This window comes from Octopus bimaculoides, chromosome 23 (genome assembly GCF_001194135.2).
Source record: "Octopus bimaculoides isolate UCB-OBI-ISO-001 chromosome 23, ASM119413v2, whole genome shotgun sequence".
Taxonomy (NCBI): Eukaryota; Metazoa; Mollusca; class Cephalopoda; order Octopoda; family Octopodidae; genus Octopus; species Octopus bimaculoides.
The window spans coordinates 26655180-26667319 of record NC_069003.1 but is presented as its reverse complement, the minus strand read 5'-3'; the positions used below and the strand labels follow the sequence as shown (position 1 = coordinate 26667319).

The 12140-nt window shown below is 37.6% G+C and overlaps 1 protein-coding gene across 2 annotated transcripts in view; it reads left to right on the top strand.

Annotated features, from left to right (window-relative positions):
* LOC106882720 (tRNA-splicing endonuclease subunit Sen2) overlaps positions 1–3688 on the top strand; it is a 10536-nt gene extending 6848 nt beyond the window's left edge. For both annotated transcript variants that reach the window (XM_014933489.2, XM_014933486.2), the window contains 4 exons: positions 569–707; positions 2030–2190; positions 2937–3026; positions 3567–3688. In XM_014933489.2, coding sequence (XP_014788975.1) covers positions 569–707; positions 2030–2190; positions 2937–3026; positions 3567–3644 — 468 coding nt within the window. In that variant the 3' untranslated portion in view covers positions 3645–3688. The remainder of the gene's footprint in view (positions 1–568; positions 708–2029; positions 2191–2936; positions 3027–3566) is intronic.
* The last annotated feature ends 8452 nt before the right edge of the window (positions 3689–12140 follow it).

Genomic DNA, 12140 nt, shown 5'->3' with positions numbered 1-12140 from the left:
GTGGCACCTTGGGCAAGTGTCTTCTACTATAGCCTCAAGCCGACCAAAGCCTTGTGAGTGGATTTGGTAGACGGAAACTGAGAGAAGCCCGTCGTATATATGTATATGTATATATAATTGTGTGTGTTTTTGTGTCTGTGTTTGTCCCCCCCGACATCGCTTGACAACCGATGGTGGTGTGTTTACGTCCCTGTAACTTAGCGGTTCGGCAAAAGAGACTGATAGAATGAGTACTAGGCTTACAAAGAATAAGTCCTGGGGTCGATTTGCTCGACTAAAGGCGGTGCTCCAGCATGGCCGCAGTCAAATGACTGAAACAAGTAAAAGAGTATACAATATCATTAAAATTCTTCAAGGGGTTGCCCCAGCATGGCCACAGTTTGACGACTGAACCAAACTAATACAGAGTACACGACAAAGATTCCCATGAAAACGTCCGTTATAGAAAATACTGCTAAATTATTTTGTTGTATCTATACGGTCTAAGTTCTTACCATATAACCACACCTATGCCTATGTTACATATTAATAATTTCTCCTTTTTTTTTTTAATGCTGTTGCTCTTTAGAATCCATTGAAGATTTCTGAAATGTGGAAAACATTTTACAAAAACAGGTCTGACTTTCTTCCCAAATACATTGCTTACCATTATTACAGAAGCCAAGGATGGATCCCCAAACCCGGAATTAAATTTGGATGTGACTTCAGTAAGGCTTTCATCACTATTATTTTATTGTATTTATTATTCTTTTATTCTTTCACTTGTTTCAGTCAATTTACTGTAGCCATGCTGGAGCACCACATTAAAGAGTTTGTTTAGTCGAAGAAATCGGCCCCGGGACTTATTTTTCATAAGCCTAGAACTTATTTTATCAGTCTCCTTTCTCAAACCTCTAAATTACAGGGATGTAAACATACCAACATCGGTTGTCAAGCAATGGTGGCTGGACAAACACTGACACAAAGACACACACGTAAGCATATGTATATGTCTGCAGTGCCGTCGGTGTTGTTGTATCGCTGTTGCAGGTGACAGACGGCGCTGACATGGACACTGTAAGCTTTCGCAACAACCAGGGCATGCTGCCCTGCTTGCAATCGGTCAATAGCTTGTTCTCTCTGTGCTGCTGACAATCGGTTCATACATGATGCGTCCAAATTACGAATGCCAGGAACGCAGTTCAAGTTGATTTTTATACCCATAGCTTCCACAAGATGCATGTGCATTTTGGTTTTCCTGACAATTGTCTGCGACTGCCACCCACGGCATTCAATGCAGCTGTGTTTTGACATCTCATTTCAAGGTAAGTTGAAAGGTTACCTGAAATGTGGGTCTCAGCCATAAACCAGAATGTCTTGGAATATTCACACTTACTTCCCCAAAATAAATTTTCGGAATTTACCACATAAAAAAGACATTTGATAAAATTGCATTTCTTTTGTGGTTCAGTGTATATATATATATGTATGTATGTGTGTGTGTGTATGTATGTATGTATGTATGTAAAACGAAAGTCCTAGCTGATACGGAACAGCTTACACACATACGTATATACATAGGCATCATTTAACAAATGTTAAATGATGATGATGATAGATATATATGTGTCTATATATGTAAATATGTGCTGGTGGCATGTAAAATGCACCCAACTGTAGAAACCATGTGTGTGTGTACGCACACACATACATATATACATATGCATCATTTAACGGACATTAAATGATGGTGATAATGATATATATATGTGTGTGTATATATACAAATATATATATGCTGGTGGCACGTAAAAAGCACCCAAGCACAGTCTGCTAAGTTGTTGGCATTAAGAAGGGCACCCAACCATAGAAACCATGCTACAACAGATAATTGGAGTCTGACCAGCTCCATGTCAAACCGTCCAACCCATGCCAGCATGAAAAGTGGACATTAAATGATGATGATGATGATGTTGATATTGTTATCATCGTTATCACTCTGTTTTATCTTCTTCTGTTTCTTTATTGTCTTCACTTGGTTGTGTTTCAGTCCTGTACAAAGACGGTCAGTTATTTTACCATGCCACTTATTCCGTGTTAGTATTCATGGTAGAAGAAGGGTCCCTGGAAGAAGACCCTCGATGGTCTGTCCGAAATCTTGATTGGATGACACTGGCTGGTCTTGACCGAATGAACGAACATGTCAGTAAAGTAAGTATTTATCTTTTTTTATTTTCATTTTTTAAAATTTTTATTATTTTTTTTTTACTTGTTTCGGTCATTGGATTGTGGCTATGCTGGAGCAACAACCTTGAAGGGTTTTGGTTGAACAGACCGACCCCAAGTACTTGCTTTACAGTCTGGTACTCGTTCTGTCAGTCTCTTTTGCCAAGCTGTTAAGTTACAGGGATATAAACAAACCAACACCAATTGTCAAATGGTTGTGGGGACAAACAGAAACTGAACCTGAAACCTTTTGGTTGCTAAGCAAACTTCTTAGCCACACAGTCTTGGCTCCCTTTTTTTTTTTATTTTTTAAGCCCTTAAATAACCAAACTTGGGCATCACCTTTCCTTGTAGGGATACAAAAGGAAAGGTGATGCCCAAGTTAATTATAAACACAACAAGAGTGACACTGCGCATGATGTAATCGACTTAATACCTTTGTCCTTGTTTGTCCCCTCTGTGGGCAATAAAGAAATAAGAATCATTTGCACGCTGGGCCAAATGCTTAGCGGCATTTCATCCATCTTTATATTCTGAGTTCAAATTCCACCGAGGTTGACTTTGCCTTTCATCCTTTCGAGGTCGATAAATTAAGTACAAGTTACGCACTGGGGTCGATGTAATCAACTCATCCCCTCCCCCAAAATTGCTGTCCTTGTGTCAAAATCTGAAATCATTATTTAGACATCAAAGTATGTTGTTTTTTCTTTTCCTTTCACTTTCTGTTCTAGCAACTGATGTTTTGTTATGTGATAAAACCCAAAGACATTACCGAAGAGGAACTTCTCTCACCAAACTGTATCTCCAGGTTTAAAGTTCAGGTTTGTAACTTTTCATTTCTTATGTTTTATTGTTTCAGGCATCATTGGACTGATGTTTAAGATTTAAACTGGCCATATCTGGCCTAAAATGTTCTCCCTGTTTTATGTTAAAACTGACCAGGTCATGCCTCTCACAACTACTCAATAATGTTATTCAGATCATAAACAATCACTTCATTGAAATCTCAAAGCTGTGAGATAATGAATAAATAAATAGGACATTTTCCAGAGTAATCTGAATGCTAAAGGATTAAATCACCAGCGATCAATAAAAGATCAATTGAGGAAATGTTCATAATGGTTGTGATCTATGCTGGTATTCTCCCAGAACAGTTATAAGGTAGTTCTACAGGGTGTCCACAAAGTCTGGGTACATGGAGTAAATAAAATCATGACATAAACAATTAAATATAAGAAATAATAATTTCTTAAAGTATTAGTTAATCCCCATGTACCCAGACTTTGTGAACACCCTGTATATAATTTTATGTTCACACTGTTATTACTATAATAATTGTTTCTCTGTTTCTCTTTTTCAAGGAAGTCTTAATGTCTCGGTGGATATCAAATCAAGACAGAGAGAAAAAGAACGACAAATTGCCCGAAGAATTTCCTTGACCCAACTTTAATCTTAGACAAATACAGGCTTTATTAATTTTTCAGTAGTCTTTATTGTTAAGTTATTTATTTACCTTTGTGTACATGTGGCTATGCGGTTAAGAAGGTGGCTTTCCAGCCACATGGTTTCAAATTAAGTCCCATTGCATGGTACATTGGGCAAGTATCTGCTACTATAGAGCCAGACAGATCAAAGCCTTGTAAGTGAATTTGGTTGATGGAAACCGGATGCCTTTCCTAACGCTAACCACTTTACAAAGTGGACTTGGTACTTTTCATGTGGCACCAGCACTGGCGACGTCTGCTTTAGGATGGTTTTTTACAACTAGATGCCCTTCCAAACACCAACCACTTTACCACTGTAGTCTGTATGCTTCTTATATGATACCAGCACCAGTCAAGTCTGGGGAACGTGAAGGCCAGTTGATGTTACTGTAGCGGGAGTTTATTCTCTCTCCAAAACACTACCGTAGCAACTGCATTGTTTCTCTTGCAGTATGAGGAGTTGTCCCATCTTGCTGGAACCGAGGTCTACTTTAAATAGTCTTCACATTCCCCAGACTTGACGAGCCCAGATTTTTTCTTGTAGGGATACCTGAAAAAGATGGCTTACATCAACAGACCGGAGACCCTGGTGCAACTGGAGGAGAACATCAATGGAGAAATCAGAGAAATAGAATCTGAAACTCTTGAGGGTGTTATGGTGTAATTTTTGGAAAGATCATGGCCATTTAATCAATATCATTTTTCACATGATATGATGTAGTGGTGTTGCAAAATTTGACTTGTGCATATTTAATTTCCATTATGTCTTTTATATTGTATGAAAATTTCATTAATTTATTTGTAAAGTTAAGGAAGTTGTTAAAAATGGAAACTCATCAATCACTTTTGTAACACCATGTATACACATATAAAGACGTGTGTGTATGGGATATACGACTATGTGGACTGAGCCACTTCAGAATTAGGTGTCTCAGCCATAGACACAGAGTGTTAGCAGAGACAACAAAGCAAATGTTTGCCTAGATGGGATTCAAGTATGTCACAGGTAACACTCCAAGACCACATAGTCATGCGGTCCATCATAAGTATCTGTCTAAGGTCACCTGCTCTATTTCAGGTAATTTTCCAATATCACCTGGTCTATCTCAGGTAAATCCCTTAGGATAAATTACTCTCCAAAGTATTGGAAATAGGTTCCCTGAAGGAGGGGATATGCTAAAGTGCATAAAGTTGAGGTTGAGAAGGAGGGGAATCAGATGCTATAAGCCTCCCCAGCACTCAGCTGAAATGTAGGGGGAATATATCCCTGTTTTCATTAATGCTTTCCTGCTATTTAGTTCATCACCTCAACATCTTTGTCATAATCTGACATTGAAAAAATGGTAAAGCAGTTTTATTTATCCATGCAGATATAGCTGTGTGGTAAGAAGCATGCTTCCCAACCACATGGTTCCCGGTTCAGTCCCATTGTGTGGCACGTTGGGTAAGTGTCTTCTACTATAGCCCCGGTGCCAACCAAAGCCTTGGTAGATGGAGACTGAAAGAAGCCTGTTGTAAATATGTGTGTGTCTGTTTGTTCCCCACCACCACTTGACAACCAGCATTGGTGTGTTTACGTCTCTGTGACTTAGAGGTTCAGCAAAAGAAACTAATAGAATTAGTACCAAATTTTAAAATAAAAAAAAGTACAAGCTTCACTGTTGGCCGATTTGACCCTAAGTTCTTATCGCAACATAAAATTTGTGAAGTGAATGTCATTCATCTCTCCCTTGATCTCTGATATCGTCTGACAAACGCCAACCAAGATGGTGTGAATCAGCCAAGCTTTACCTGAAATAGAAACCCAAATGCTTTTAAATCAGATCCCAATGCTGGATGTTCAAGAACCAAATTAAGGACAGATTTTCAATCCCAGGATCATCCTGATTTCAAAAAGGTAGAATATGTCTATGTAGGACAAATATAAACTGAGATATAGGGGTTCCAGAAGGACAGACAGAATTTCACTTTTATTATAGAAATAACATACAAATAATAATGCTAGTCAATAACCTACATACATGAAAGTGGACTTTGGATCTGATATAGAAATAAGATTCTGTGATTACAAAACAAAACATGATGATCACAGGTTACAAACTTAATTGTGTTATAACAGCACACGACTGCTGTACTTGGCAGAACCTTCCCAGTACTTTGTGCCTTACTGGTACTTATCTTATCGACCTTGGAAGGATAAAAGGCAAAGTGAACCTCGTACGAATTTGAACTCAGAATGTAAATTTGCTGTTATTATTATTATTATTATGCCCGTGGGCATATGGCGTAATGGTTAAGAGTGCGGGCTACTAACCCCAAGATTCCAGGAAGTGACCTGAATAACAATAATAACATGGAAAAATACCTTAGGAATGTGAACCCAGGTTCGAAATTTCCCCAAGACACCTGATGAAGGCTGGAGGGTATATCAGCCGAAACGTGTTAACAAGATGAGGACAAGAATCCGTCAAATAATGTGCATAATTGCTCATCTCTTAAATATAGAACTCTAACATCAATACATGTCAGAGTGACAAAGAAACGAGGAAGGTATTTGGTGGTCGTGAGATGTGCTACGAATCACAGCTAAATCGCCCTTAGATCACACTTTTTTTCTTTTTTTTTTTTGCATAATCGTATCAGTATTACTATGTGTAGAACACAAATTCGTAAAAATTTTCTGAAAATTCTTCTCCCCGCCAATTTAAAAAAAAAATTATGAGGGGTTCTATGAAGTGCTTGAACCAGAATCCTGCCGAAGGTTGCCTCTCCCCAATGAGAAACGCTAGTATTTACTCGGTTGCTCAAATTGCGAGAAATAACAGCTAAACCTCCCTTGACTTCACCCTATATTTTTTGTATTTTAAAAAGGAAATGATATTGAATAAAGTAATAGTCGATACAGTATGACTGAATAAGAGATGGGATGGTCATGGCTGGAGTGCCTTGATTCTGGTCTGAATTGGTGTGAATAACAAGAACAACAAGAGGTATCCGCACGTGCGCAGATAAACAATTATGTCAAGAAGGCGGGGGACCTTCGTGTAGAGAGTTCTGGAGAATTCGTTATTTTAACTTTGCTAAGGACGTTTTGGTTATCTGCTCTTGACTGCTTCTCTAATGGGGGAGAAAGATACAATACAAAAACAGATTGGGGAGGAGAGAGAGAGAGAGACGATACTGGAACAGAGAGAGGGGAATATAGAGAAAGAGTGAAAGACAGAGAAAGATACAAAAGCGAAACAGAGGGGGGGGGGATATAGAAAGACAAAGATATAAAGGACAATTCCTTCTCAAGCACAGAAACAGAGGAGAAAGATATAGAGATACGGTACAGAAAACAGAGAGTAAGGAAAGGTAATGATAGAGAGAGAGAAAAGATAGATAAGAGACTGAAACAGACGAAAGGCGATGTACTTAAAGAAGTGAAAGATAAAGGGAAGACAAGAGAGAGAGAGAGAGGTACGGAAAGAGGGGAAGATAAAGAAGGAGTGAGAGGGGGATAAAAGTACAGAGAGAGGGGGGGAGAATAAAGCTTGATAAATAGAGGCGAAGATGGAGGGGTACGGTGATAAAGAAAGAGAAAATAGAATTTTTAAATTAAAGAGTGGGTGGTGAAGAATTAGATTAGTAGATAGATGGAAAGAGAGAGAGAGAGAGAAAGAATTAAAGAGAGATATGGGATGGCTGAGATAGAAAGAGAGGGAGTAAGTCTTAAAGTAGAAAAAAGAGAGGCAGAAGGTATAGATGGAGAGAAGGTGAGAGGGTGAGAGAAAAAAGTTAAAAGAGTAAAGTGAATAGAAGTAGAGTAAAATAAAAGTGGGAAAGAAAGAGAGGGTGAAAGTATAGAGAGAGAGGTGGAGTGAACGAGAAGAAAAAGTAAAGGCAGAGAAGAAAAAAGATAAAGAGAGTTACAGAGAGAGAGGGGAAGAAGGGCAAGAGAAGGTAATTGAGTTTGTCGTTGACCTCCGCCGCTAGGTGTCTCACTAAACCTACCAGATCATTCGAGAGTTTGTTGTAATATTCTAGAAGAATGTTCTGTAAGTAAAACATCAAAATCTCCATCAGCATCAGTTTACCTCCCCTTCCTCCCTCAACCACCACTACTAAAAGAGAGTTGAACAGTTCCCACTCTCTCTCTCTTAGTTTCTTCCTCCTCCTTCTCCTCGTCAACCCCGTTTTCTTATCTCACTTTTTTCTTCACCGTCCCCCTCTCTCTTCGCTCTTAGTCTCTCTATTTTTCTCCTCTCTTTCTCTCTATATATAGGGTTGCTTGACTATCCCCCTCCCTCTTCGCTCTTAGTCTCTCTACTTTCTCTCTCTATATAGGGTTGCTTGACTGTTGTGTATCTCTGTAGTTTAAAACACTACTGGTTACTTCAACACGGAATTATTATTATATATAATCTATATAATAATAAAAGAGATTATTACTTGAAGGAAACACGGATTAAAAAAGAGAAAAACCCCAAAATATATTTTTTTTCTACTGTGGGAATTTGAAACACAAAACCTCTTTCTCCCCCACCAAAAATATAAGGACCACATTACTGTAAACCTTACAAACCCTTTCTATAAGAGCAACATATTGCGAAAAAAACAAAAACAAATCCTTCCTTCTTCTATATAAGGGTCACATACTGTATAAATTTCCCTATCAATGCACCCTAATAAGGGCCACATACGCCAAAAAAGGACCCTACAAAAACAAAAAAAAAACCCACCAACATCAAGAAACTTAACTGGAAAATCATGAATGATTATTATTATTTAATATTTTTCTAAAATATCCTGGAATTATTGTTCCGTGTGTATCGCCTTGTTCTAGTTCTTTACTGTTTTGTTCTGGGGTCGGGTATTTCTTTTTTTTTTTCTATCTCAAACAAAAAGAAAATAAACACTTAGTTTACTGGGGTGACTGTAAAAAAATCAGAACGAAAAATTAATTAAAAGAATTAATTTTATATCTCAAAAAAAAAATTGATTTACTTTAAATTTTGAAAGAAAACAGACCACCTCATCCCCTTAACGTATATTTTGTAGTCTAGATATTTCTTATAGGAGTTTAATTTCAATTTAAATCCCCCACATTCACACACCCACACATATATAGTTACTGTAATATATATATATATTATTTTACATTAGATCAACCAATTTATCCGTCACCATATGAAAGTTCGCCACAATCAGTTTATCCATCACCGTATGAAAGTTCGCCACAATCAATTTATCCAGTACCATATGAAAGTTCTTCACCTCTACCACCACCATCATCATTAATATACGGAGGCGAAGTAGCAGAGAGAGGAGGTGGTAGAAAGAGAAGAGGCGGTAGAAGGAGAGGAAGAGGCAAAGGAGAAGGAGTGAGAGAGAACTCCGCTGCAGTGCTAGGCCCAGCTGTCTGTAGTGCAGCAGCTATGTCTGGAATGGGATATATGTCGCATCCACCTCATAACAACAACAACAACAACACGAGTGCGGCGGCCAGCAGCGGCCACAACCTTCATCAACAGCAATACCAGCATCCCCATCACAACACTAACAACAACAATGGCAACGAACCACCAGGTGGTGGGGCAGCGGCCGCAGGTTCGAACCTTGGAGATCTACCAGCTGGATGGGAACGGAGGATTGATCCCACCACTGGCTGGGCTTATTACATTGATCACAACACCAAACAAACCACTTGGCAGGACCCCAGATTAGCTACAACGGTGAGTACTACTTTTATTTTAACAAATACGTATGCTTATCTATCTATCTACATATCTATCTCACAATCTATCTATCTATCTATCTATCCTGTAAACGAGAAATCCAGAAACAAGCATTACCCTTACCAAAGTTGGAAGCCATATAAAAGACAGTCAAACAATATCGTATAATATATACAACACAATATAGTATAATATATACAACACAATATAGTATAATATATACAACGAAATCACTATAATCCAAGAAACCAAAATCTTCTAAGCAGGTTTAACCCTGCCAAGATTATAATTCCAATGAAGGGCACAAGATATAAAAAGATTAACTGTCAACCAGCACATGAAACGTATTTCATTATATATATATATATATATATGTATATATACGCATACACACAAAATGTCTATTTAATTTCAATACATACAGTCTCCCATAAACAATTAAACAATGAAAACACGTGCTCGATTTACCATGATATACATGGTAAATTATAAGCTTCTTAAAAAATATATAATTGTCAAAAATATCCAACATTCACATTGCTTTCGCTCCTGGTTATAAATAAAAGCGATCCTTGCTGTTTATTTAATGTTACATACGTAAAGTAAATTTAAAAAGAAACCGCTTATACTTAATATAGTTGCGAGGAGTACAAACCTGTGCAGTTGAAGTGGGATTCACTGTTGGTCCGTGATTAAGATACTTCGGCCTTAATCTGTCCCTATTAGGTATGTGTGTGTGTGTATATATATATATATATATATATATAGTTGAAGTTTACAGAAAAACGACGAAGCTAGGTGTATAAACAACAAACAGATGTGTATATATATATATATATATGTGTGTGTGTGTGTGTATTTATACAGTATATGTATATAAATATACTTATATATAAATATACATAAATATATATATGTATATATATATGTATATAAATATATATGTATACATATATTTATATGTATATAAATATATATGTATATATATTTTTATATGTATATGTATATTTATATATATTTATTTATATATATATATATATATATATATATATATATATATATATATACACATATATATACATACACATATCTACTACATTTGTGGGAAATTCTGCCTGTGGCTGTGTTTGTGGAGTTGTTAGCTTACTCCTACATCGTTTTATAGATTTTCATGAAACTTGACATGTGAATAGAACTCCTGTCTGGAAACCTCATGGCATACTCAGGTTGTTGAAAAAAGTCGATAATAGTGCCCCTGTAAGAGATCCTTATATATATTTGATATATTTCATTTTAACAGCCACACGAAATAACCCATTTGCCAAAATTTTAACAGATAAGGGAAATAACCCATTCATTTTCCTAAATCATTTGGTATAAATCAAATTAAGGATGCTTATTTCTTAGTATTTGAACTATTTTACTTATTTTCTCAATTTATCCAGTACAACCCTTTAACAAGTAAATAGAATTATCCTAAACAATAGATCCACTTCTTTCGGTTCGTGACTTATTCAAGAATATACCAACACTAGCGCTGCTGAGGGTAATATTCTCTGGAAACACACAAAAGCCCTTTTCAGAGTTATTTACTTTGATTTGTGTGTGTGTGTATAAATATATATATTTAACTGGAAAATTTGGAGCATGTTTACATGACTTTCTGAAAGATAGAAGTCAGGCACTCGTGGCCAGTGGAGCCACCTCAAAGGAAACAGAAATAGTGAGCGATATTCTACAGGGCACTATCTTAGGACCACTGCTCTTCATAGTAGCCCTCTTAGTTATGCCCTCAGCTGTCCGGATAGCCACCCTTGGTAACTATGCAGACATTACAAAAGTTTCGTAGAAAATACAGAACCCCAGCGACGTTGCACTCCTGCTGCAGGAGTTGGACTCAAATTACAGATGGGCTGAGGGCAATAATGTGCAATTTAATGCTGAAAAATTCCAAGCCCTGTGCTACCAGCATCCAAAACTAAATAGAAAATTTACAGGGTACTCTGGTCCACAGGGGATTACAATCCCAGAACCTAAATCAGTGAGGGACCTGGGTATCAACATGAGTGATGATACCTCTTACCATGTGCACATCACCAGGATAGCAACAAAGTGCAGATACTGGCTAGATGGATCCTGAGAACATTCAGAACCATAGAGAAGGAAACCTTTGGAGGACATTTGTCCTCAGCCGCCTGGATTACTGCTCCTAGCCAGGGTCACCCAGCAGTTTAAAATTAACAGCGGACCTTGAAGCAATCTAGCAAAGCTTCACAAAGAAGATCGTCTCATTGCAACAGCTCAGCTAGTGGGAAAGGCTGAAATAGCTAAGACTCTACTCCCTGGAGCGAATGCCAGAGAAGTATGCAGTAATATATATACATTTGGAAGATCTTGGAAGGAATTGTGCCAAATTTTGGCATTGCAAGCTAGACAAATGCCAGAACGGATTCACTGCGCCATGGCAAAGATCCCAGCAATGCCATCGCACTTCAGGACCAGTTACTGCAACAGCTTGGGTTTCAAGGGCTCACAGCTTTTTAATATTATCCCAAAGAGCCTAAGGGACAAAGTGGATGTAGGTGTTTCCAAATCAAAACTGGACCTCCCCCTGCTGAGAGTCCCAGATGAACGTACCTCTCGGGAAAGGGTGCAAATGAGGATAGCGACATCAAGGTCCTTTATTCACCAAATGCCACATATTAGAGGAGGCTCTCAATAATAACAATGT